Below are 21,957 nucleotides of genomic sequence, written 5' to 3'. Positions count from 1 at the left end.
ACCAGAACAAAAACAACAGAAATAAGTTTCATCTCTTGAGGCCTTTGGCCTTCAAGGTTGTGGGGGTCAATATCTAGAAAAGCGCCGTCCCAAAGCCTTGCTGCTCAAACTCCAACCTGCACTAAACCATCTGGGGGTCCTCTGGAATGCAGATTCTGATCCAGTGGGTCTGGGGTGGGGCGTGAGGTTCTTTACTTCTATAAACTCCCAGGGATGCCAAAACTGCAGGTCTGAGAACCACACTTGGAGAACTCATTAACAAGCAACCTCAAGCACAGCCAACACAAATGAGAGACCATTTAGGATGGTTTACATGCATCACATAATATTTTTCTTAAAAAATCCTCAAGAGAGAAAAAAAATACGAAACAAAACTGAAATTTGAGCCAGCTTTGTCTAACTCCACAGCTCAGACTTTCTCAGGAAACTACCCCTGCTTATCAGTGGTGACACGTGGTCCCAAGTTGATTAAACATCCCCTCCACCCTCTGAATGATAAACATCCACCATCCTCATTTCAACTAAGCAATGTCTAAGAATTCTGAAGTCGCCTTCTGGCTGGAAACACTTCACTCTCCTAGGCTAAAGATGTTAGTGACATCCTTCTGATCACGTTTCAGAATCAGTGACAGGGTTTTAAATCCAACCATGGAAGCCCCTGGGCAGAAAGCATCCCATATAGATAAGAAATCCCCACTTCGGAGACTGGAATGAGACACAAGGCAGGAATTGTAGAGGAAAAAGAGTGAGCTTATAAAGTTCAATAGCGTAGCTAAGAAAGCATTGGCTTTGGAAACGTTAAACTTTAGTTTTCTTTTCTGGCCCCACGGATGGTGTTGTATGACATTGGGCAAGTCATATACCATATCTGAGCTTCAGTTCTTACATTTGGATAATAGGGATAAAAATACCTACTTTATCTGGTATTGTTGTAGGAAAGTGTTTGGCAATAGTAGATAATACATATGATTGCAATAAAAAGTAATAGCGATGGAAATAGTAATTATTACTGTTGAGAATCTCACAATATGACAGTCTGGGACTCATTTTGCCCCCTTGTTCTTTGAGGAAAGGGGTAGCAAGTCGAGAGCTGATGAAATGCTTTGTTTGACCACTAACATAATGTCAAACATCATTAAATCAATGGCAAACATTCTGAGATTGGGAATTAATTACAAACATTTACTTTTGGGAGAACTGATACAACAAGACAGATTCCTAGCTCGGAATTCTGAGCAGCGCTGCTGCCTGGCCGGGCCACCCTGGGCGGGGTGAGAGGCCTCCTCGAACAGCCTATGATCAAAGTGTTTCGCTTTGCCACAGTCTCCACCAAACCCATTTCACTTATTCAACTTAGGGATGCTCCCGAAAACATTTTAATTTGCCATCCCTGTCTGGGAGAAACAATAATGCAAAATTGTGCTTGAGCTGATATCAGCAAAGTTTAAAGTTTCTGCAAAGAACCCAAAGAACCTTCCTCGTAATCAGTCTTTCTCTCTCTCTCTCCCTCCCTCCCTCCCTGCCTCCTCTCTCTCTCATCTTCCTGGGGAAAAGAGCCTCTAAGATGCTACAAAAATCTATAAAATCTTTTAGAGAGCTTTAGTGAGTGCCCCCACTCTTATATTTCACCTACTATTACTGGACAGTACCTTAGGAGGGACTGGATTTATTTGTGGAATGGAGACAGAGATTCATTTTGAGATTCCTTCCTGTCCCAGATTAGATTTAAAATTCTGACCCCTTTTTTGGTGATAGTACAAAAGTAGAAAAGACAGATAGTAGAAAGTATACGTCACCTTTGCATCTATCAAAGAGGAACTGGATACGTTTGTTTAAATATGCCTCCCACACCGCACATACGCCACCTACCCACCCACACCTATGGGCCAAAAAAGTCGAATATTTCAGCTTGTGAAAATTATTGTGGATTATATATGTGAACGTGATTCAACGAGGGGAATTTTAGGTTGCATATGTTACTAGAATAAAAGTTAAAAAGAAAACCGATAGGACTGTACCACACTAACAGTGAACCCTACTGTAAACAATAGACTATAATTAATAAAACAATTATCAAAAATGTTCTTTTATGAATTGTGACAAATGTACTACACTAATGGAAGTGGTATATGGGATAATAATAATTGGGTGGTATATGGGAACTCTATATTTTATGTAAAATTTTCCATAAGCCTAAAACTTCTCCCATAAAAAGAAATAAATTTTTAAAAATACGACAGAATATGCAGAAGGTTTCAATCTTTACAACACTACATATATATCAAAGACGTAGAAACACACAAATAGATTCACATTTTTCCACAGGAGATATCAGTGATGTTGGGGTGCCATGTCTTTAAAATTACACTGTGTTTAATACATTAAGTGTTCATCGATTAGCCTTTATATCAGATTTGAATGCCTATCCCATTAACTAATTTAATCTCTCAAAAAATAACAGCCATTGGAATTATTCTTTGAATAATCCTTGTTTAGTTTCCATAATGGTATACAGTTTAATGAAAAACTCATTAGAATGTAGCATATGACATAATTAATTCTGGCTTATTCTTTTGGAGTAAATAGCTAATGCAGATGCTAAATTCCATTTTCCACAGGCTTTATTAATTTTTCATAAACCAATATTTTGACCGTAATGGGTTGTAACAGTTCCACAGAAGTTTCAGAAATGCATTAACTGTCATCAATGCACTTAATCTAAGTAGGATTTTGCCATTTGTGTGTTGATTCTTCAGTACTACTTTTAAAAGACAATGGGAAGCTTTGTTTTATATTGGAAAATGAGTACCTACATATAATTAACATAAAGGGTATTATACAATATTTGGCCAATTTGTCTCTATTCATACAACTTAATTGGTTGAGCTAATAACAGTGAACTATAAATTTTGAAAAGAACACTAAAAGTGGGAAGTGAAAAGTCTTCAGAACTAAATGGCTCATAATCCAATTGCAACACAAGTTAAAACATTAAAAAAGAAAAAGAAATCACCTCATGTTTGAAATTTCTGGTAATTTACTTTCTAAGGATAAGATTTGGACAAAACCAGGAAACAAGTTTTACAATAGCCTTAGGGTTGGGTGCTAGTTGAGTTATCCTGGGGTCTATCAAGAACCAGGCTGGGGGACTGGTGAGCAGTTGCTAATTATTCTTACTTCCTTCTGCCCTTCAGGGATTATCCTAGATATTAGTAATGGTCTTTATGTTCTGAGTGTAGACATGGGTGATAACTACCCATGTAGATAGGAGTGTCAACCCATGACCAGGTATTTTTGCCTCTGTCTTTCCTTTCTTTCTTCGTTCTTTCTTTCCCTCTTCTCTGCCTCCATATCTATCTATCTATCTATCTATCTATCTATCTATCATCTAGCTATCTATCTATCATCTATCTCAAAGAACCTTCGATGGTTGCCTACCACACAAAGGATAAATTCCAGAATCCAGATTCCTTTTTACGATATTACAAGGTGTTTCACAATTTTCTCTAGAAGGCACGCTCTGATTTTATCAGATCAATATTTCTGGGCCTTTGGAAAAACCTGATTCTACCCCAGAAGTTCTTATTCAGTAGGTCCCAGGTGAAGACTGGGTAGTTACATTTTTGTTTTAATGTTTCTCATTTGGTTATGATGATCCCTTAAGATTGAGAAACTCCTCTGGAATCCACCAAGGTTCTACTCATCACACCTATAGTGAGATAAAGCTACACCTTTTCCATTTTCCAGCAAGTGAACTCTTACTTATCCTTCAAGACCCACCTTCCACCACCCCTCTGAGATCTACAGCAGAGAACAGTGTTACCTTTTAGGGCTCCAGTGGGTATCATTTATTATATAAGAGTTTACTCATTTGCATCCTTCACTATACAACCAGCTTGGAGGGAAGGACTGTCCCCAACACCCAGAACAGTATCTGAAACTTTGCAGGCCCTCATTTCTCCAACTTTGAGCAAAAGGATGCATTACTGGAAGTCAGTGGTGTGTGCTGATTTACACCCTTCACACATGCTGTCACACATCATTTCTGGGAGAACTAAGTGCGTCCATGTGACCACAGTGGGAGATGACACCTGGAAACTTGCTCCTGGTTTCTCCTGGACTTTGACCCATGTGCCTTTTTCCTTTGCTGATTTAAATCTATATCCTTTCACTTTAATAAATGGGAACTGTGAGTATAACAGCATTTCTGATTCCTATTGGTCCTTCCGTCCTTCCAGTGAATTACTGAGTCTGAGGGTGATCTTGGGGCCCCCTGACACAAATGGGGAGTGTAAAATCAAGGGATTTGCTTTTCCCTTGTGGATTCAAAAGTCACAAGAGGGGACATCTGTTGCATGTTGCTCTTTGAATTCTCCGACTGCCAATGATAACCATAGCTGGTCTCCCACCTTTAGGAGAAGTCATCCATTGGGCTTGAGAGCTGTTCAGGTGTTCAGTGAATATGCGACATCTCCAAAAATGTGCTTCTGTCTAGGACAGGGTTTCACAACCCTGGCACTGTTGACATGTTGGGGCTTGATACTTCATGGTGGAGGGACTGCCCTGTGCCTTGTAGGATGTTCAGCAGCTTTCCTGGCCTCTATTCACCAGTGCCCCCATCCCTCTCCCAATTGTGACAACCAAAAACATCTCCAGAAATTGCCAAATGTCCCCTGAGGGTCAAAATCACCCCAGGTAGAACCCTAAATCCAAGATATTGGGTTAACAAAAGAATTTTGGGGAAAAAAACTTATTGGAATAAAAAGGAATGAGCTTGAATCACTCAGATTAGGGCTGGGATCCAAGCTCTTAAACTTTCTAAGTCAGCAACCTTAGGCAACTTAACTTCAGTGGATTTCTAATGTCTTCATCTGAAAAATGGAAATAATGACAACTTATCCTTTAAAATTGTTGTGAACTCTGTAAATGCATGTAACGATCCCCATATGGAGTTTGGTATGCAAAAAGTGTTCAGTTAAATGCAGATACATTAGTACTAATCAATATATTCTGAACCAAGTATTCAGATCTGCTGAATACTCTGTGAATACACATATAGAGCAAGCCCCAGTCTACTCCTATTGAGGAAGCTGTGTAACATGGTGGTAAAAAGATAGGCTTTGGACTTAAAAAATATATATCTTTCTCTAATAATCAGCTTTTCCACCAGGAGTTCTGTCATTTGGAGGATGAGGTAAGCTCATCAAGCCATGGTCTCATCATTTATATGGTGAAGATAATGATATAACATTTTATGAGGATTCAAGGAGACGTCAGGTATTTAGTGCAATATCGGGCACAGAGTAACTGCTCAGAGTTGGTTTACTGTTGTCGTTGGTACTTTAAGTTGCTCAGTATGTTGTTAATAGTGGCCGGGAACTTTCCCTATGAAATTTATCCAAGCGATGACTTGCCCCCAAAGCCAGATGCTCAAACCTCATCCTTCGCCTGTGGCCTAGACATTTGGCATCTTCTACATGGATTATCCTGCCACCCCCTGCTTCTGGGGGCATTCTCCTCGGCAGAGTTTCGATGCAACAGAAAGGGAACTAATGTTTTTAGGAAATGCAGTTTTTAACACATAAGCAAGTTCCAATCTTGTTTAAATAACAAAAAACTCTGCAGACTCCAGCTAAGATGTGCTGCATTCCCTCTGTGGGACAGGAAAAGGATGAAGATTAAAATTAAGGCTAAATGTGGGCAGGGATGGAATAAAATCTGATAAGACAGATTGAGGGAGAAGAGGAGAGAAGCAGAGTAAACTGCAACCAAAAGGGGAGGCAAAGGTAAACAGATGTACAAGATAAACTCTTTGAAGTGGAACATTTTCAAGCTGAAAATCTGTTGCTTGGGGACTTAAATCTGGACTTTTCTGTTCCAGTTCACTGAAGTGCACTGTATTTGAATCTGGCAGATGTGTAAATTATACAAAACATCACAGAGCTAAAGGTCATTGTTCATTAGGAACTGCTCCTTGCAGCCTTTGCTTTAAGCGGCTCTAGGTGGGTCCTTTGGGCATCTGTGGGGAACCAGTTGAGTCAAGAGGGGCTCCTGTGCATGATGCTTCAAGGCACCTGGGGAGGCAGCAGGTAGCAGGTACCTTTCAAACCCATCTTACAATCTTCTAGGCTGCAGGGAGTCATCCCGAACTAGGTGTGCTTTGCAGCCGGTATTCTGGCAAAATCACCACAAGCCCAATAAAAAGCCCGGGACCATCACCAATAAAAGAAAATGAGCTTGTGTCAGGGGATCATTTTTATCACGGTTTCTGAACAACGTGACTTTTTCAGATGCTACTGTATCCAAATCGCAAGGATGTAACTGGAAAGTGGTCCTTGCGAAAGGGTGGCTGAAGACTACGTTCTTAACTGTACTGGACTCGATGGATTGGGGGTGGGGAAGCAACTAGAAAGGAGGCCTGTGTCTTCATCTTTTGAATCAATTCTGAGATGACTCTTGGTTCAGAGTGACCAGAAGCCCTTAGAAAACAAATGCCCTTATATGGGTAATCCAAGGTCAGCTACAGAAGCCCTTTGTAGGTAAGCAAGCACAGAGAGTTACATCCATCCTCTTCGTTTTTCAACTTTATCTTGAGATTCCAATCCACTTTCCATCACCTAGCTGGTATGAAGTCACGTGGTCAGTGGCCAGGTTTTTGCCAACACGGGCATAATGAGGTGACTTCGGGGATCACACTAGCCTCACGTATTTATTTTGCTCTGCAGTATATAAAGTTATTTCAACTCATTATCTTACCTGATCCTCCTCTAATCCCAGGACGAGCCCGTTTCAAGATCTGACCACCATCTAAATGATACTTTTCAGCCAGGCATTCCCCTCTTTGAGTATATGTGTGTTTTCTTTCAAAACCAGAAATTTTTATTTTTAGGAGTATCCATTCAGGATCCCCTTCACTGTGCCCAAAAGCTGCTAATAATAACAGTGTCACCATCATCTTCATGGTTTTGGGGTTGATTTACTCTGGGTATCTCTACTTTTGACTTTAATTGTTTCTTGTCATCAGAACATAACTATATCTTAGATTTGCATTGCAAAGAAGATCTTTTCCTTTCCCTATTGATCGTGTCTTGCAGAGTAATTTAACTCCATTTCAATTTTCTTTTGCACATGGGGTGCTCTCCATCCATGGAAGTGAGTTATGTGTGTTCAGGTGGTACATCTTATGAATCTTGTTAAGCTTTGCCGCCTTATAGCCCCACTGATGGAATATTTAATCACAGAAATGAGTTGGCAGATATGATGTAAAGTGTGGGAGAGCTTTGCAGCAGCTCTTTATTGGCAATTGAGAAACAGGTGAATTTGCCATTTGTCAGTACCATGCTGACAACTTTGTATAACATTGTTATTTTTTTTTTTACTTAATTATGAAGATTAAAGGTGCCTTAAATCAACAGTGTTGTTGCCTAGCTATCAAGACGATCTCTAAAAGACAAGCTTTTTGATAAATCTTTTTATTAGAAGGCAAGGGAACTTCTTACACTCATTGGGAAATTGCAAGAATCCCTTTGAGTCCTGTTCATCTGGACAACTTGGAGACTCTTATTTCCAACTACACCAAACAACTTGAGACAAGTGACTGGGAACAAATGTTACAAGATATTCTACTAATACCTAGTGCCTTCAGTTTTATTAAAACTCTAAAATGGGATGGCCACAGACATTGACCAAAGTCTTCAAGAACTACCTAGATTCACCTTGATTCTTCTTTTTTTTAAATCAGTTTATCAATCATTTGTCTCGAAAGTGAGCCCCAAGGAGCGTGAAGATGATTAGAATTAGGAAAAATAATCAATGCTGTTCGGTTTTACAGGAAAACATCCGCCAGTCCTCAGAGAAGATTTACATATGTCCATGGAATATACTGATGTATGTGTATCTGTTTCAGGAATGGATAAGAATTTAAAAGAATATTATTTGATGAGAGTTCAGAAAATCACTGACATGAAACATTTTTCAAAGCAGCTTTCTAAACGCTTCTCTTGGAATATGTGTGTGAGGGAGACTGTGTGTCATAATTTATCAAAGCAAATTAATACTGTTCAGCTTGTAATTAAAGGTCCTCATTAACAAGTGCAACTACTCCCCCCACCCCCACCCTGCGTTAGCAATAAAAATGCACTCGGGACGTCAGGAGGTTATATACGAAAATCAATAACCTGCCATTTTATAATTAAAAGAGAAAATAAATGTTAGGGAAAAGTCCACTAAATTAGGAAAATTACCTTTAGGAGAGATTGAAAATATCGATTTTAATTTACAAAATATGTGAACTTTTCATGCCCCATTCTTGGAGACAACTGGAGGCTGGGTTGTTAATTCTGCATAAGCTTCAGAAAGTCAATAATTATACTGTGGGAATATTATGATATTTGTCATTAACACAAAGTCTTCTTTATAGAAATGACTGATAAGTCCGGCTTTCTGTCTCAGGCAGAGACGGGCTGTCTTGTCCAACATCCGAAGCAAATCAATGTCAAGGGCTGTATTTCAGCTTTGAGTCACACTCAAAAGTGCAAGTTAAATCCAGATTATTTTATAGCTCAGGGAATTTAAAATGCCCCCTAAATTCTTAGTCGTGGCTATATAAATGTATGATGTTAATAAGTATACCTGGATATGGAAATGAATACATCCCACATCTATATCTTTGCATATATCATCCCATAGATACAGGTGCCTGAAATTTAATATCTAAACTGGCTGGCTGCTTAATGTTTGCAGGCCTTCAAATGTTTCAAAGGAATTGTTCTGGAGTGTTGAATTTGCAGCACCATTTCCCCCCCCACTTCTGAAAATCATGAATTCTGTCTACATACACACACAAACATGCAGGGAAAAGAGAGAATGTGTGTAGTTATTTAGGATACTCCAGATATCGGTAGCATGAAGCACAAATATTCAGATTTATCAAGGAATACCTACCTCCATTTTTTATGCTCCCAAAGATTTAATTTAAATGTCCCATTTTTTTAGACTTCAGAATATTGAAGAAGCTTACAGAAATAATTATTTGGTTGTCCAGGCTCCTCAAATGCTACCCCCAATGCAACCAGTGAACACGTCTGAATATGTGGGGGTGGGGGTGGGGTTGTTGTCGGAATAATCCAGAATGATTATCTTATTTCTCTTCTTTAATTTGATTGGTTTGGACAGAGAGCTGTAGCATGAGCTATTCTGGTGGGGTACAGCCAATAAGAATTATGACTTTTAATATTCATAAAAAACCAAGAAGCAGTATATTCTGGTGGTAATGAGCACAGGCTCTGAGACCCTCGAAGTCCGATTTCCAATCCCATCCTGTTTCTTACCAGCTGTGAAATCTTAGGCCAGTGCTACAACCTCTTCATGCCCTAGTTTCCTCATTTGGAAAATTTCCTTGAATATTAAATACAGTAATTCATGTAAAGTGCTTAGCACATGGCCTGGCCATAGAAATACTCAATAAATATTAATCCTTACTACAACTCATTCTCTCCCTGTAGTCCAATGATAGAACCTCTGAAGATATACTATGGGTTAATCTGAAGGACTAATCTAATGCTCTAGAAATTATGCTGACTAGTTTATTCTTGCATGTATATGTCAGTCTGAGTCGTTTCTCCTGCCTTAATAAAACCTTCATAAAAGCCCACAGATGTATATATAGATTTGAAAACACAAAGGAGTGACATGGTGTGTTTCTGGTTATTAAAGCCAAGGGTGACCGATGACTACATCACATGGGACCAGAAAAACGCACTTTCCCTTCTCTATTGCAACTCACGTGTCTATACCCTACATCCCCATAGGATGGCCTCTTGCTTCCTGTTCACGACTCCGTTAACTATGGGGAGAATGTGTGCACAGAAACACATACACACATGCAGAGAATCTGCTGTCTCTTTGCTCCTGTTACTCAATTTCACAGGGCTGGGCCTGCAGACTCAAAAGCTGCCTTCTGGCTTTTCTCCTTGCCCATTTGGGAGATTTCACTGCTTTCCCGCTTTGCGTAAGGATGCACCCCAGGAATACCTTCTGAGTTCCATGTTTCCCCAGAACAGCCTGCAGTGTCCCTGACCCCAGAAATTTACTCCTCTGAAACAGATATGATGAGAAGTAAAGGACTCGTTCTCTCACAAATTAAGGAACAAATCTCTTAGTCTAATGGATTTCTCAGAATTTCACTGAATCAGCTCTTGTTTTGCCCCCTCAGGGTAGAGAGATGAAATATTTACTTATTTTTATCTATCAACCACTTATATGGTGCTGGCTATGGAACAAACCTTCTTTATATATCAAGTCATTTTACTCTAATAGACACCTTATGAGTTCTGTACTATCATCCCCATTTATCACACATAGGAACCGAGGCGCAGAGAGGTTAAGTAACTTGCCGAGAGTCACACAGCTGATAAGTTGGAGAGCCATGATTTGAACTTAGGCTGCCTGGGAACTGTGTCCATGCTCCTGACTCTGCTCTTTCCTCTCAGGAGGTAGGTTCTAGGGGCTAATAATGGAAAAGCCCAGTCTCTCCTCCCCCACAACAGTCTATATAACTCTTTCCACCTCACAGAATCCCTGGATTTAAATCCAAGCTTGAGGCACAAGACATGCATGAGGAGTTATAAACACTGCCTACCCAAAATCCAGAACTCAGCTATCCTAGTGGGGAAAATAGTCATACACCTGCCCCTATTTACCAAATTTTGTATTTTTAATCAAATTGTTTATTGTGCCAGAGAAGCCATCTATGTTTCCTGTATTCCTTCTCAGCAACTGGGTTTCATATTTAGTATCTGGGAAATGACTGAAGTAAGGCATCCCAGGACGATAAAGAAAAAGCAAAGGGTATGACTTACCATCAAGAGCTCACTAAACGAATGGATCTAGCCAATTGGGAATTTATTTCTCCTTATTAAAAAGCAAGGAAAGACTTCTTTTCAGTATGTGTGGCCCACCTACTGCTCAGGTTCTAGGGTGTTAAATGCAGCCTTGCTGAGACAACAGGCAGAAGGGACGAGCCAAGCCAAGCCAGACAGACATGAAATCTCAGCTTCTGCAACTCCCCCACTCCCACGGCCATGCAGACACGGTTGCTTCTGGGTTAGTCCTTCCCAAAAATTTGATAACCAGGCTTTCTAAGACAGTGGATTTTCCAACTGAGTGGGGGTTGGTGGGTAGGCAGGGATAGGGTGAGGGCAGAGACAGATCCTTGAAGGGAAAGTAAAGAGGGATGGAATTGCCAAGGGAAGCTGATTAATGAAGACAATGTAGTTTTTTTTTTTTTCCCCAGTTCTCTAGATACTCTATCTCTTGGCAATTCCAATCTACTGCCCCATTATTGGAATTACTAAGCCAACTCTCTGATTTGCCAGAGAAAACACTGCAATCCCAAAAGGAAATGCATGGCATAAAGATATATTGGAACACACTGAAATAAAATGGGAGTGGACAGAACTACATTCGTTCAATATGCCACCGAACAAAGCCTTGATGCTTTTTATGACAAAATCAATGTAAAATGTCAAAAGCAGTAGAGACTCCATGCTTACCCCACAAGGAAAATTACATAACTCCCCTTTATGATTTAAAGGGTTTTAAACACTCTTGATTTTGCCCAAAGAAATCATTCAGGACTTGTTAGTATAGGGATTCACTGTGTTTGGATTATTTTATAAAATCCATTCTTCATTGGCAGGAAAGCACACTGAGAAAAGGACCAAGAAGACATCATGCAAAGAGAAACTCTTTACCTGCATAGAATTCAGGACTGTAGACTGCACCCACAACTGGATTCAATTTCCAGCCTTAAAAAAATATAAAAAAAATGTTATTATCACACTTAATTCAACAACTTATAACACTGCAAATCAACCGCAAATCAAATGTCTTCATGTTCTTTATTATTTAAAAATTTAGAAGATACATAGTATCTGCATGCATAGAAAACATTTTAAAACTACACATAGGAAAATGGATTGGTCATTCATGCCCTTCTTTGATTTTCAGGCAATACAAGTTAATGAAATGGAAACTACTGACCAGCTACAGGTGAACCTTTTGAAAATGACGTGGTAATTAATTTTCTCCCATATCAATATTTTCCAGAACCACTATAGTAATTTCAAGCTTTTGTCTTCTTTCAAACTTCACTGCTAGAGAATCCATCGCATGCTTCTTCATATCGCGTTCACAAAAAAATTGAAAGCTCACATAAAGAGAGTTCTTTGTGGCAACATACTCTGACAATAATTACCTTTCCCAATTATGACCCCAAGATACTACAGGATTCTGAAATACTTTCTGAATTCCAAAGAAAATAGCATTTTATCCCTAGAGAGTTAGCGTGCTATGCATTGCAATGTATTCAGGAACTGTAAAATCTCTTAATCACTGCATGTTATCTAAGGTAACTTTCAAATAAGATGTACCTAAGATGAACAGAATCCTGTAATTTTCTAGCCATTATGGATAGGGAGTTTTCTGTAAGATGAATCCTGGAGCTTTAGACATTTTTCTCAAGAAAAGAACACCCAAGAATAGTTGAGAATTGGAAATCCACCCACATTGCAGACCCTGGGGGCATTACTTAGGGGACAACCTCTGAACAAAGATCACGGTTTAGGGTTCTGTGATCATTTCCTGCTCCTCCAGGTAAGTCTTTATGAAAACATCCATTTCAGAATTCCTGAAAGACAGAGGACAGGTATGCTGCCTTGAATAGAACACCAGAGAGTCTTCCTGAGAGAGCGCAAGTTTGGTTGTGAGGGAAGGTGTTTCTGACAAGAAATCTGGGAGCTTTTCTCTGAAGGGAGAGGTGTGACATCCGGTCTAACCTAAGTGAAGTGTCTGTAAGAACAGCTGAGAAGTGACCACAATCTCCAATCTATGATGCACTGAGGAAGCCGGAGGCTAGATATTTCAATAGATAGGCCCCCATGGACCTACTAAGAAATTTCCAGAACTTTCATAGACTATTTCGTTTCTAAGAATTTTCAGCTCCAACTTGAATCAGCTAGCTGGTTTACAGCCTCCAGGCTGACCTCAGGATAGGGTTCTCCAAAGTGTTCTCCTTGAGTCACCGGGAGGTTTGTGGATAGAGAAACTCCCCGCCCTGGGCACATTAAATCCCCAGACCCAATGCCTGAGCAGTTTCTGAAGCTTCGCACTGCCACCTTCCTCTCATATTTACTACATCTTGTCTCACAGGAATTTCAGAGTGGGTGTCTTATGAACGTGGAAAATGCCTTCAATTTGATCTACTGAAGTTTCACTCAAAAAGAAAATGTCCACCTCCTATGGATAGGGGAACCTGTCTATACTTCAAGTCATTTGGTGTCTAAGAGAAACCAGAGCAAAGCAGTTGAAAATAAAACTGCAGGGGTGTACCTGGGCATCCCTACTGATCTCTATCTGTCCAGCCCTTCTTCACAGAAATCTAGAGTTTGTGAACAAAAACTATATGGAGCCCTATTAAATGAGTAATTAAGTTACTATTTCCCTTCTTTCTCCCATTCCCCATTTTATACCCAGCTTATCCTCTGCCTTTTTCTGGTAGTGGTGAAGGGGCCATTTTCCCACTATGCAGGTCAGATTTTATTTCTTGAGTACACCCTTATGAGCCTTCTTAAACACTTCCTTTTCATCCAAGGCTGGGGCACCTCATTTACTGAATGGGGACCTGTCGATCAATTTTGACGGGCCCTCAAAATCGTGAGTTATACCAACGGACCTTCATTTTCTCAAAAAACCAAAAACAAGAAACAAAACAAAATGGATTTCTCAAAGCTGTCTAAGGCAGCCCATAATAATGTTTCTTTCACGTGCCTCATGTACCTTCATCTTCCTCATTCCCTTGCGCCAGGAAACTTTTCTATCTATTCATTGTCAATTATCCATCAGTTAACCAAGCCTACCCATGGAAAAGCTTAATTCAATATAAAAATAAGAGAAATTCAATGATACTCTGTCTCATTAGGGAGACCTGTGCAATCTCATGTTTGCAAGTATTAATTGAGAGAGGTAATTGATACGGCCTCCTCTGTAAGAAACCAACTGGGAATCTTTGAGCAGCAAAATGTAACGAGTGAGCTCAGGTTGTTATGGGAACATCCATGTGCAGATCATCCTTCTTGCCATCATTGGTCCTTTCTCCCAAATGAGGCTGCCTCACTCCCATGTAAGGTAAAGGAAGGGCCCTTCTGAAAGGTAAGACGGGCGTGAAAACCAAACCTCTGTTCTCCTTCCTCCCCTGCCACCCATCACTCACCAAATCCTCCCTCTTCAGCAAACAGCAACCCTATCCACTGGGTTACTCAAGAGAAAATTCTTGATCAATCATTCTTGATTCTTCTCTTACCCTTATGCCCTATGTACAATCCATTGGAAAACCCTTTTGGCTAATCTTCCAAAAGATGCTTTCATTCTCTCTACTTCCCTCCCTCTCCATTGCCACCATCCCAGGCCAGGATGCTTCTATCTCTTACGTGGACAACCCCTCAACAAGAATGTCCTAACTCTCACCATCGACTCCCTCCCCTCCCCTCCCATCTCCCCTCTTCCTTCTTTCCTCCTTCCCCTTATCTAATCCATATATAGGGGCTAAAGCAATTTCTAGAAAGTAAATCTGACATGTCTTTCTATGACTCAGAATTTTTCAATAGCCTCCTTATGAACCTAGAATAAACATGGATTCTGGGCCTTGATCTACAAAGCCCACCCAACCTTACCCCTGCCCGCCTCCGCCCATTTGTACCACTGTGCCACCTCTCTCCAAGCGCCAGGGACACTGCTCCCTCTGCTTAGAGAATTCTCCCCAGCTCAACCCCAAACCGACTTGACATTTAGTTCTCCAGTGGCCTACCTGAGCATGCTACTTAAAGGTCACTTTCCTCTACTTCTTAAAGTTACTCCAGGATCCATTTCCTAGTTTGTTTTTTTTTTTTTTTTAGTAGCCATTAACATTGCCTGGAATTGTTATGCCTGTCTGTGTTTGTGGTTAATTGTTTTTATACCATTCTCCCTCATTAAAATGAACGGTCAAATGAGCAGGACTGTTACCTGCTGTGACTCCTCAGCGCCTAAAACTGTTGTTTGGCAAAAAGTACCTGTACGTGCTCCATAAATCTTCACTTGGCTTCCCCCTGAAAGATGCCAAAGGAAGACCGAGCTCTTTCTAACAGACTCATTCCCCTTTGGCCAGGGCTCAGTCTCCTTCTAGCCTCAATGACCTGTTTCCCCAATAAACTTCCCATGAAGAAGGATCCTGTTAGGGTCGATTGTCTTCCCAGGAAAGGCAGTAAGAATCCAGCCCTTGAAAATCACCTCCACTCAGACTTTAGAGAGCGCTGGCAGGCTGATGTAAATGTATGCAAATCAGATGCAAATGACCTCCCCGCCCCTGCAACTCCTAATACCTGGAAGAGACCCCTGGGATAAACCTGCTAGAGACAGGGTCCCGCGCAGCCAGGAAGACGAGACACAATGATCCCATTTGCAATTTCTCAGGCAGCTTTCGTGGGTCCCCAGGCCCTTCAGATTCAGAGATTTTGATCAAGGACATTAAACCGAACAATGAGGCTTACAACTAAAGGAGAGCAGCTGATAAAGCCTACCACTCCCAGCCTCCCAGGGCCCCCCATACTACAAGGCAATGGAGCAGAGATCAGACATGTTGGGGTCTCACTCTATATCAGGCAGGTGAGCAGTTCAGAGAGACTCCTCTGTGGCCAGGGTCCAAGGCTGCACACCAATCCCCAAATTTAGCCAGTCAATGGTCACCTGCCAGCCCTCTTTAGTAAAACGCAGCCAAGGTTCCCAGGTTTGACTGCTGCAGAAGGACAGGTTAGGATGTGCATGTAGACAAGCAGCACTTGCATTCTTTGGGATTTTGCAGGGTTGGCCATCAAAGAAACACATTCTTGAATGTACCTTTAAATACACTACAAGGGTTTCAAAAACTGCCTGCAAAGGCTCTCTGGAGACGTGTTTTGTACTAAGGATGCTAGAACCTGGCAGCAGAAATAGTGCCAGAGGCAACACCCAAGCCCGAGAGAAGTGCACAGTGTGCACAGCTATGTCTTGTTTGGTTCACTCAGCATTGTTTAACAACATGAATTAGTTGTCAACACTTAGATTTTATCGAAATGATAAAATTCCTGGTAACTTTCCCCCCACATTTTAAAGAGAATGTTTCAAAATTGAATCTCTGACTCACTTTCCAGTTTCCATTCCTGCAGAGCTGTTAATGCTACCTGGAATTACCTTCTCATTTCTTTGTTTGTAACGTGCATCTTTAGGTCAAGCATCCCCCAGGCCGCTGATTTACTGGAGGTGACCAGGAGTGGTCCCGTTTAGATGTGCCCTCTAATTAGTCAGAGCCACCAGCACTCTCTAACATACGCCTGGCATGGAGGTCAAATGTCAGCCATGTTACATTGGCACCCTTGTACTGTTTTGCTTCTAGTAGAGAACATTTTGCTCTAACTAGCATGAAAATGAAAGATAGTCCAAAAGGACTATGAGTTTCTTTATGTTCATTTATTTTACCTGTCCAGTCCCTGTTGGCATTTGCCTATTTGATTCCTAAGCTAGTATGTTTATCAGGAAATTCAACTTACTATCTACTATATGAAAAAGGAAAACAGTGACAACTTATTATTGACACTGTGGTATATTTAAATAATACTGTGCTACTAATAGCTGTACATTATTTTTAGGGCACTTTGTATTGTGTCAAGAACTTCATCACCCATAATTATCACAAATACTCTATGAAATGGGTCCTGTTATACCTATAGTTCCCCTTTGAGAAAACTGGCTCATGGAGAGTTTAAGCAAATTGCCTACAGTTATACAGCCAGTGAATGGCAGAGCCGATATTGGAACCAAGGTCTACTTTGTTCTACAATCTTGGATCTTTTCTTCCAGTTTCTACTCTTCCTAAAGTCACTAAGAAAATCAAAGAGCCAGATCTAACATCCACATTTCCCCATCATCCAGGAAATCCCTGGGAATACAGCTCTCAACTTGTTTGGCAGAACAAACATTTGACCTCTAATGAGCAAGTAAAGCCCAACTTCCTGGTGTGGGTAGGTGCTCTTGGGAAAATATCCCAATTCCCTCTTTGTGTGGCTTTCTGATGAGCAGTGTTTCCAGACCCCTATATCTCATTCTACAATCTTCTCTTCTAGGCACGTTCAAGTGTCCTGGCGTGTGGAATCTGCATTCCTTATGATGTTATTTATGGCAGAGCCTCCTAGATAGGTACCCCATTGCCTGTACAGCCAAGCTTAGTCACCATTTAAACCTTTCCAGCTGCTAAAACTCTGCTTGAATACATGATTGAAGGAATGCATGGGTATAATGCTGGCGTTGATAGTTATAGCTCACTATTTGAAGATGACCTCAGAACTTGATGACTCTAGTAATTCATAATTTTTCTGAAGCGCCGGCTCAGTGATTGGTGAGAATGAATGACTTAGCTAATGAGTGAACCTCACAGATCACTTAATTTTCTCACTTCACCTTGAGATCCCTAGGTCCTGACTGATCCTCTCTTATCATAACCTCTCTTGTTAAGGATCTGAGAGGGCCGCATTAGTTTCAGTTCTATTGTACGGGAGTTTATGGGGAAATTTATTTGTTGTGGTGATATTCACGAATGATGGATTTCAAAAACTTGGAGAACGACTTCTCTTTGAATACCAAAGGTCAATGTGATCTTTTGAATTTGAAAACCTCAGTATCCAAAGAGTCTATAGAAGCAACAGTCTTGATGTAATTGGGAATCTCATTTATTTTAGGTCAGTTCTGCTTGAGCATCCATCCATCCCTGAGGTGGGTGGTGTCTGGAGATGCGGGTCAGGGATAATCTTCTTAGTGCTCCATTTCAGGTACATGGATGAGAGACCCCCTGACTTATTCCTGGAAATCAAGAATGCATGGCTGCCTGGAATGGGCTGTGGGAGGTTTATACCAACATCTGGCAAGAGCTCTTGGTTGTACAATTAATAATCTTTCTGTTATTGTGGTCAGTTGCCATTTGAGAGTGTCCTGTAAGATGACGGGAAAATGACGCACACATGCACGACCCCGAGATTTTATTACTTCATAATGAGGGAAAAAGTTTTGCTAATTATGTCACCTCATCTAGTTTACGTTTTTGCATCTCTAAAATAGGGATACCTATGTCTTCTTTGTAGGATTTCATGTGGGTCCTGAGCATTTTAAATGCTTAACATAATACCTTGCACACAGTCCATGTTCCAGAAATGTTGGCTATTAATAAATGGCTTTGAAATGTTTCCAAAACACAGTGCAGGTCTAGTTTTCAGTCCCTGGATATGACATTGATCAACAACTCTTTCTATAAAACAAATATGAGTACACATGGCTTAAGGGATAATATTTGGCTTCCCTTGCTTCCTTTTCTGACAGACAACACACAGAGCACTTCAGCATCCAATTGATGTCATCACATATTAACTGTGGCAAGTTTTAGAGCTATTATTTTACTAAGTTGAAAGGCTTCATGACACGTGTATCAGAGGTTTTCTTCATTTCAGCACTGGGCATTCAAAGCCTGCTTTGAAAATTGTCTATCTCATTTGGTATGGCTTGGGTTGGGGCTGGGGAGAAAGGGTCAGAAGCATAAATAATTCTTCTGGTCTTTCAACTTAGCACCCTATTGTATCAATGGTATATTTCTGTTCAACAGTGCCCCTTTTAAAAATAAAAGCACACTTACTTTGCCAATTGGTGGCTATTGGCAGAAGGAAGAAGTAAAACAGAAACTGAAATCCCATATGCCAATACTATTGTTTATAGTAGAAAAAAAAAGAAAAAAAAAAGACTTCAATGTCAATTAGGAAGGAAGGTTTGAATAAGCACACATACTCTTTCTATGGAAAATAATGTAAGCCTTAAAGGAATGAGTTTGACTATATGTATTAATATGGAAAGAAATCCATATTGATTTATAAAATCCAAGTAAAGAATGGTATGTATATCATAAGGCTCCCTCCATGCCACTTCAAAAGCTTTATAGCTCCTGAGCAGGCTCAAAACCATGACCAAATTCTGTGGTTGTCCTTCCAGAAATGGCTATGATCAAGGAAGGGACAATGGGAAAGAAAGAAACAAAAACTTCCATCTACCACCTCAACTTACCGTAATAACAACAAATTAAATAACCCAACCAATTGTCAAATCATCACTGGATCTCCACCTCAAATGGGAGTTATTCTGAAGCGAATGGAAGAAAGCCATTTGTATTTAACCTGAAAACGGAATTTGCCTTTGTCATGAAAATTACCCCGTTGATTCAGGCCATTCCTACAGGTCAGCGGCCTGGCATGGTGGGCACACTGAAACAGACATGGCTGGCTGAAACAGGCTCCCTGGTTAATTACTCAGTAGATTCAGAGGCGGAAGGCATTTTCTGCAAAGAAAGTCTCTACTTACCATTTGTGTAAGGGTTGACGGTCTTTTTATTTGTCATTACACGGGCTGTGGCATTATTTACCTACGTACATGGAAAACTGAAATGAGTACAGCATCCAAGCCCAGCTCCCAATTCAATTAGTTGCATGCATTATGACTGTGGTTACTTATTAAAAAAAAAACAAAAAAAAACAAAAATGCATTTTAATTTATAAAAGGCAGTAGATGCATAACAAAATCATCCATTTTTATAATTACATTTACTTCATAACCATTTTAACTTACAAATCATTTCAATAAAGCAATGTCATCTCATTGAAAAGTTTAATACAGAGACAGTAAAAGCAAATTAAAAGGTACTGCATAATTGAAGATTTAAAAGCATGCGTGTACTCCATGGTAACACAGAAACAATAAATATTTTTTCAATGTAAAATAAAGTTCATATGAAGGGACATGCAGTGGAGTAGAAGAGAGAAAAGACAAGGTACAAGGAAACATAAATGTCAAAAAAAAAAGGGACAAACAAGTTTTAGCCGTGTGCAGCACTGTAAGGGGGGAGAGAACCATCAGGAAGCAATATCTAGCATTCAACACTTGGGATAAGAGCCTTGTACATTGCAAGAATTAACAAAATCATTCAAGCTTTAAAATCACAGCTAACGAAAGGATAGAAGAGAGGGTGCATTGTTGAACACAATATGTAGTTAACAATCTGAGTAAGATGTGCACCGGTCATAACTCAATCCAATCAGTGCCTCCCAGGCTAGCTTAGAACGTACACTCAAATTACAGGCGTACCAATATCCAAAAAAATAGAGCATCAAGAAAACTTAATACAACAAGTCAAAAAACTTCACGTGGTATAAATATATGTATATAGATATATCAGCACTAAATACGTGAAACGGCAGATGGACTTCACCACTTACCATTCACCACCACCGCCAGCATGGGTTTGTATACAGTTACCATGGTTACTGAGAGTTTGGTGAGGGGCCTAAGCGTTATCGTCGAAGGGGGAAAATGAAAGGCAAAATATGCAACATCTTACTCCAAAGACTAAAGCATTTTTAACTGGTATTTTTTTTTTTATATAGTTTTAACAAATATGACCCTGGGGCAGGGTTGAGAGGGATCCAGTGGTAGAAATAATAGACTCCGAATATCAGCATTTGAGGGTTTTTTGTTTTTTTTTGTTTGTTTGTTTGGAAAAAGAGGGGCCAGATAGCGAACAGGAAACTCCGTTTGCTTATTCACTTTATTATCGAAAGATTCCAAAGATTCCAACTGGCTTCTTGAAAGAAAAAAATGAGAGGCTTAGTGACAAAGGACTCTCTTTTTTAAAAAACGTCTCTCGAACGCTCTTTCTCTCTCTCTCAAAATTTGGTTTAATTTGCAAACCACCGTGGATCCCTCGTCAATCCTGCAGTGGAAAGGAAAAGAAAAAACAACAACAACAACAAAAAAAAACGAAAACAAAACCAAAAACTGCTGTGTATTTTGTTTTCTTTTGCAATGCTAACTCTACTGTTTGGAACCTATTGCACCCGTTGATTATAAAACATGGAAAATAAAAAAAAGTTCAGATTAACCTTTCTTTGGTCTCACGTTTGCCATCCACCTCTCAGCAGTGATAAGAGTAACATCATAAAGTAAAATTAAAAAAAAAGTAAGGCCAGTTTTCCTTTTTATATATAAATATATGCATATATATTTATATATAAACCATGAGAAGGGTACAGGGCCACATACAAGACGTCAATGATGCATCTGTAACAACGAATGAGCGTGAAGCAGACATTTATAAAAAAGATGAAAAGGAAAATATTTTGGACATGCACCTCGATTTTACGGCCCTCAACCACCGTGCCGTGTAATTTCTCCCTCGCCCTGTCCGCATCGGCACTATTTTCGAAAGTTACGAAACCAAATCCCTGCATGCAGGAGGGAGAAGGGAAAACAACATGCAGATTATTATTTCAGTCAACGACCACTTTATAATGTTCTCTCGCTTTAATGTCTACTTCTTGTCCTGGCTTCAGTTCTGTAACATGCAAATTAGAGAAATTATAAGAAGAGTACTAAGATGTGCAATAAGTAAGCGACAAATGTGAACAATATTTTTCTTTCCTGTCACCCGTTAGCTGTAACCCCTGAAGAATTCAAAGAAGGATACCCAAAATACCTTTCTAAACGTCACTACAGAAGAAAATAAATCTAACAAAAAGAAAATGAGATCAAAATAAATGTACAGTGTCTTCACGGAGAATAAAATGAAATAACGAGAAATAAAAGGGAACCACTTTCTTGACATGCAAATTAAAAATAAAATAAAACAAAGGTGTGCACGGAATTCAACAATGAACGCCAAAATCCTCTAACATTGCCTAGAGTCATGCTGTGTGGTTTTAAGAACATCTCTTCTTCATGCAATTTTAGGGTTATTCAAATTTGTCAATTCTACAGCCTTTACTTCTCAAAAATAAAAATTAAAAGCCTAAAAAAAGGAAA

General features: G+C 39.9%; 1 protein-coding gene across 22 annotated transcripts in view; it reads right to left on the bottom strand.

Moving 5' to 3' along the window:
* RBFOX1 (RNA binding fox-1 homolog 1) overlaps positions 1 to 21,957 on the bottom strand; it is a 2,130,504-nt gene that overhangs the window by 80,792 nt on the left and 2,027,755 nt on the right. For all 22 annotated transcript variants that reach the window (XM_037813986.1, XM_037813985.1, XM_037813992.1 and 19 more), the window contains 3 exons: positions 21,288 to 21,380; positions 19,465 to 19,525; positions 11,754 to 11,807 (listed from right to left, as the gene is read on the bottom strand). In XM_037813986.1, coding sequence (XP_037669914.1) covers positions 11,754 to 11,807; positions 19,465 to 19,525; positions 21,288 to 21,380 — 208 coding nt within the window. The remainder of the gene's footprint in view (positions 1 to 11,753; positions 11,808 to 19,464; positions 19,526 to 21,287; positions 21,381 to 21,957) is intronic.

The sequence above is a fragment of the Choloepus didactylus genome, chromosome 21, assembly GCF_015220235.1.
Source record: "Choloepus didactylus isolate mChoDid1 chromosome 21, mChoDid1.pri, whole genome shotgun sequence".
Taxonomy (NCBI): domain Eukaryota; kingdom Metazoa; phylum Chordata; class Mammalia; order Pilosa; family Megalonychidae; genus Choloepus; species Choloepus didactylus.
This window is presented reverse-complemented; position numbering and strand designations above follow the sequence as displayed.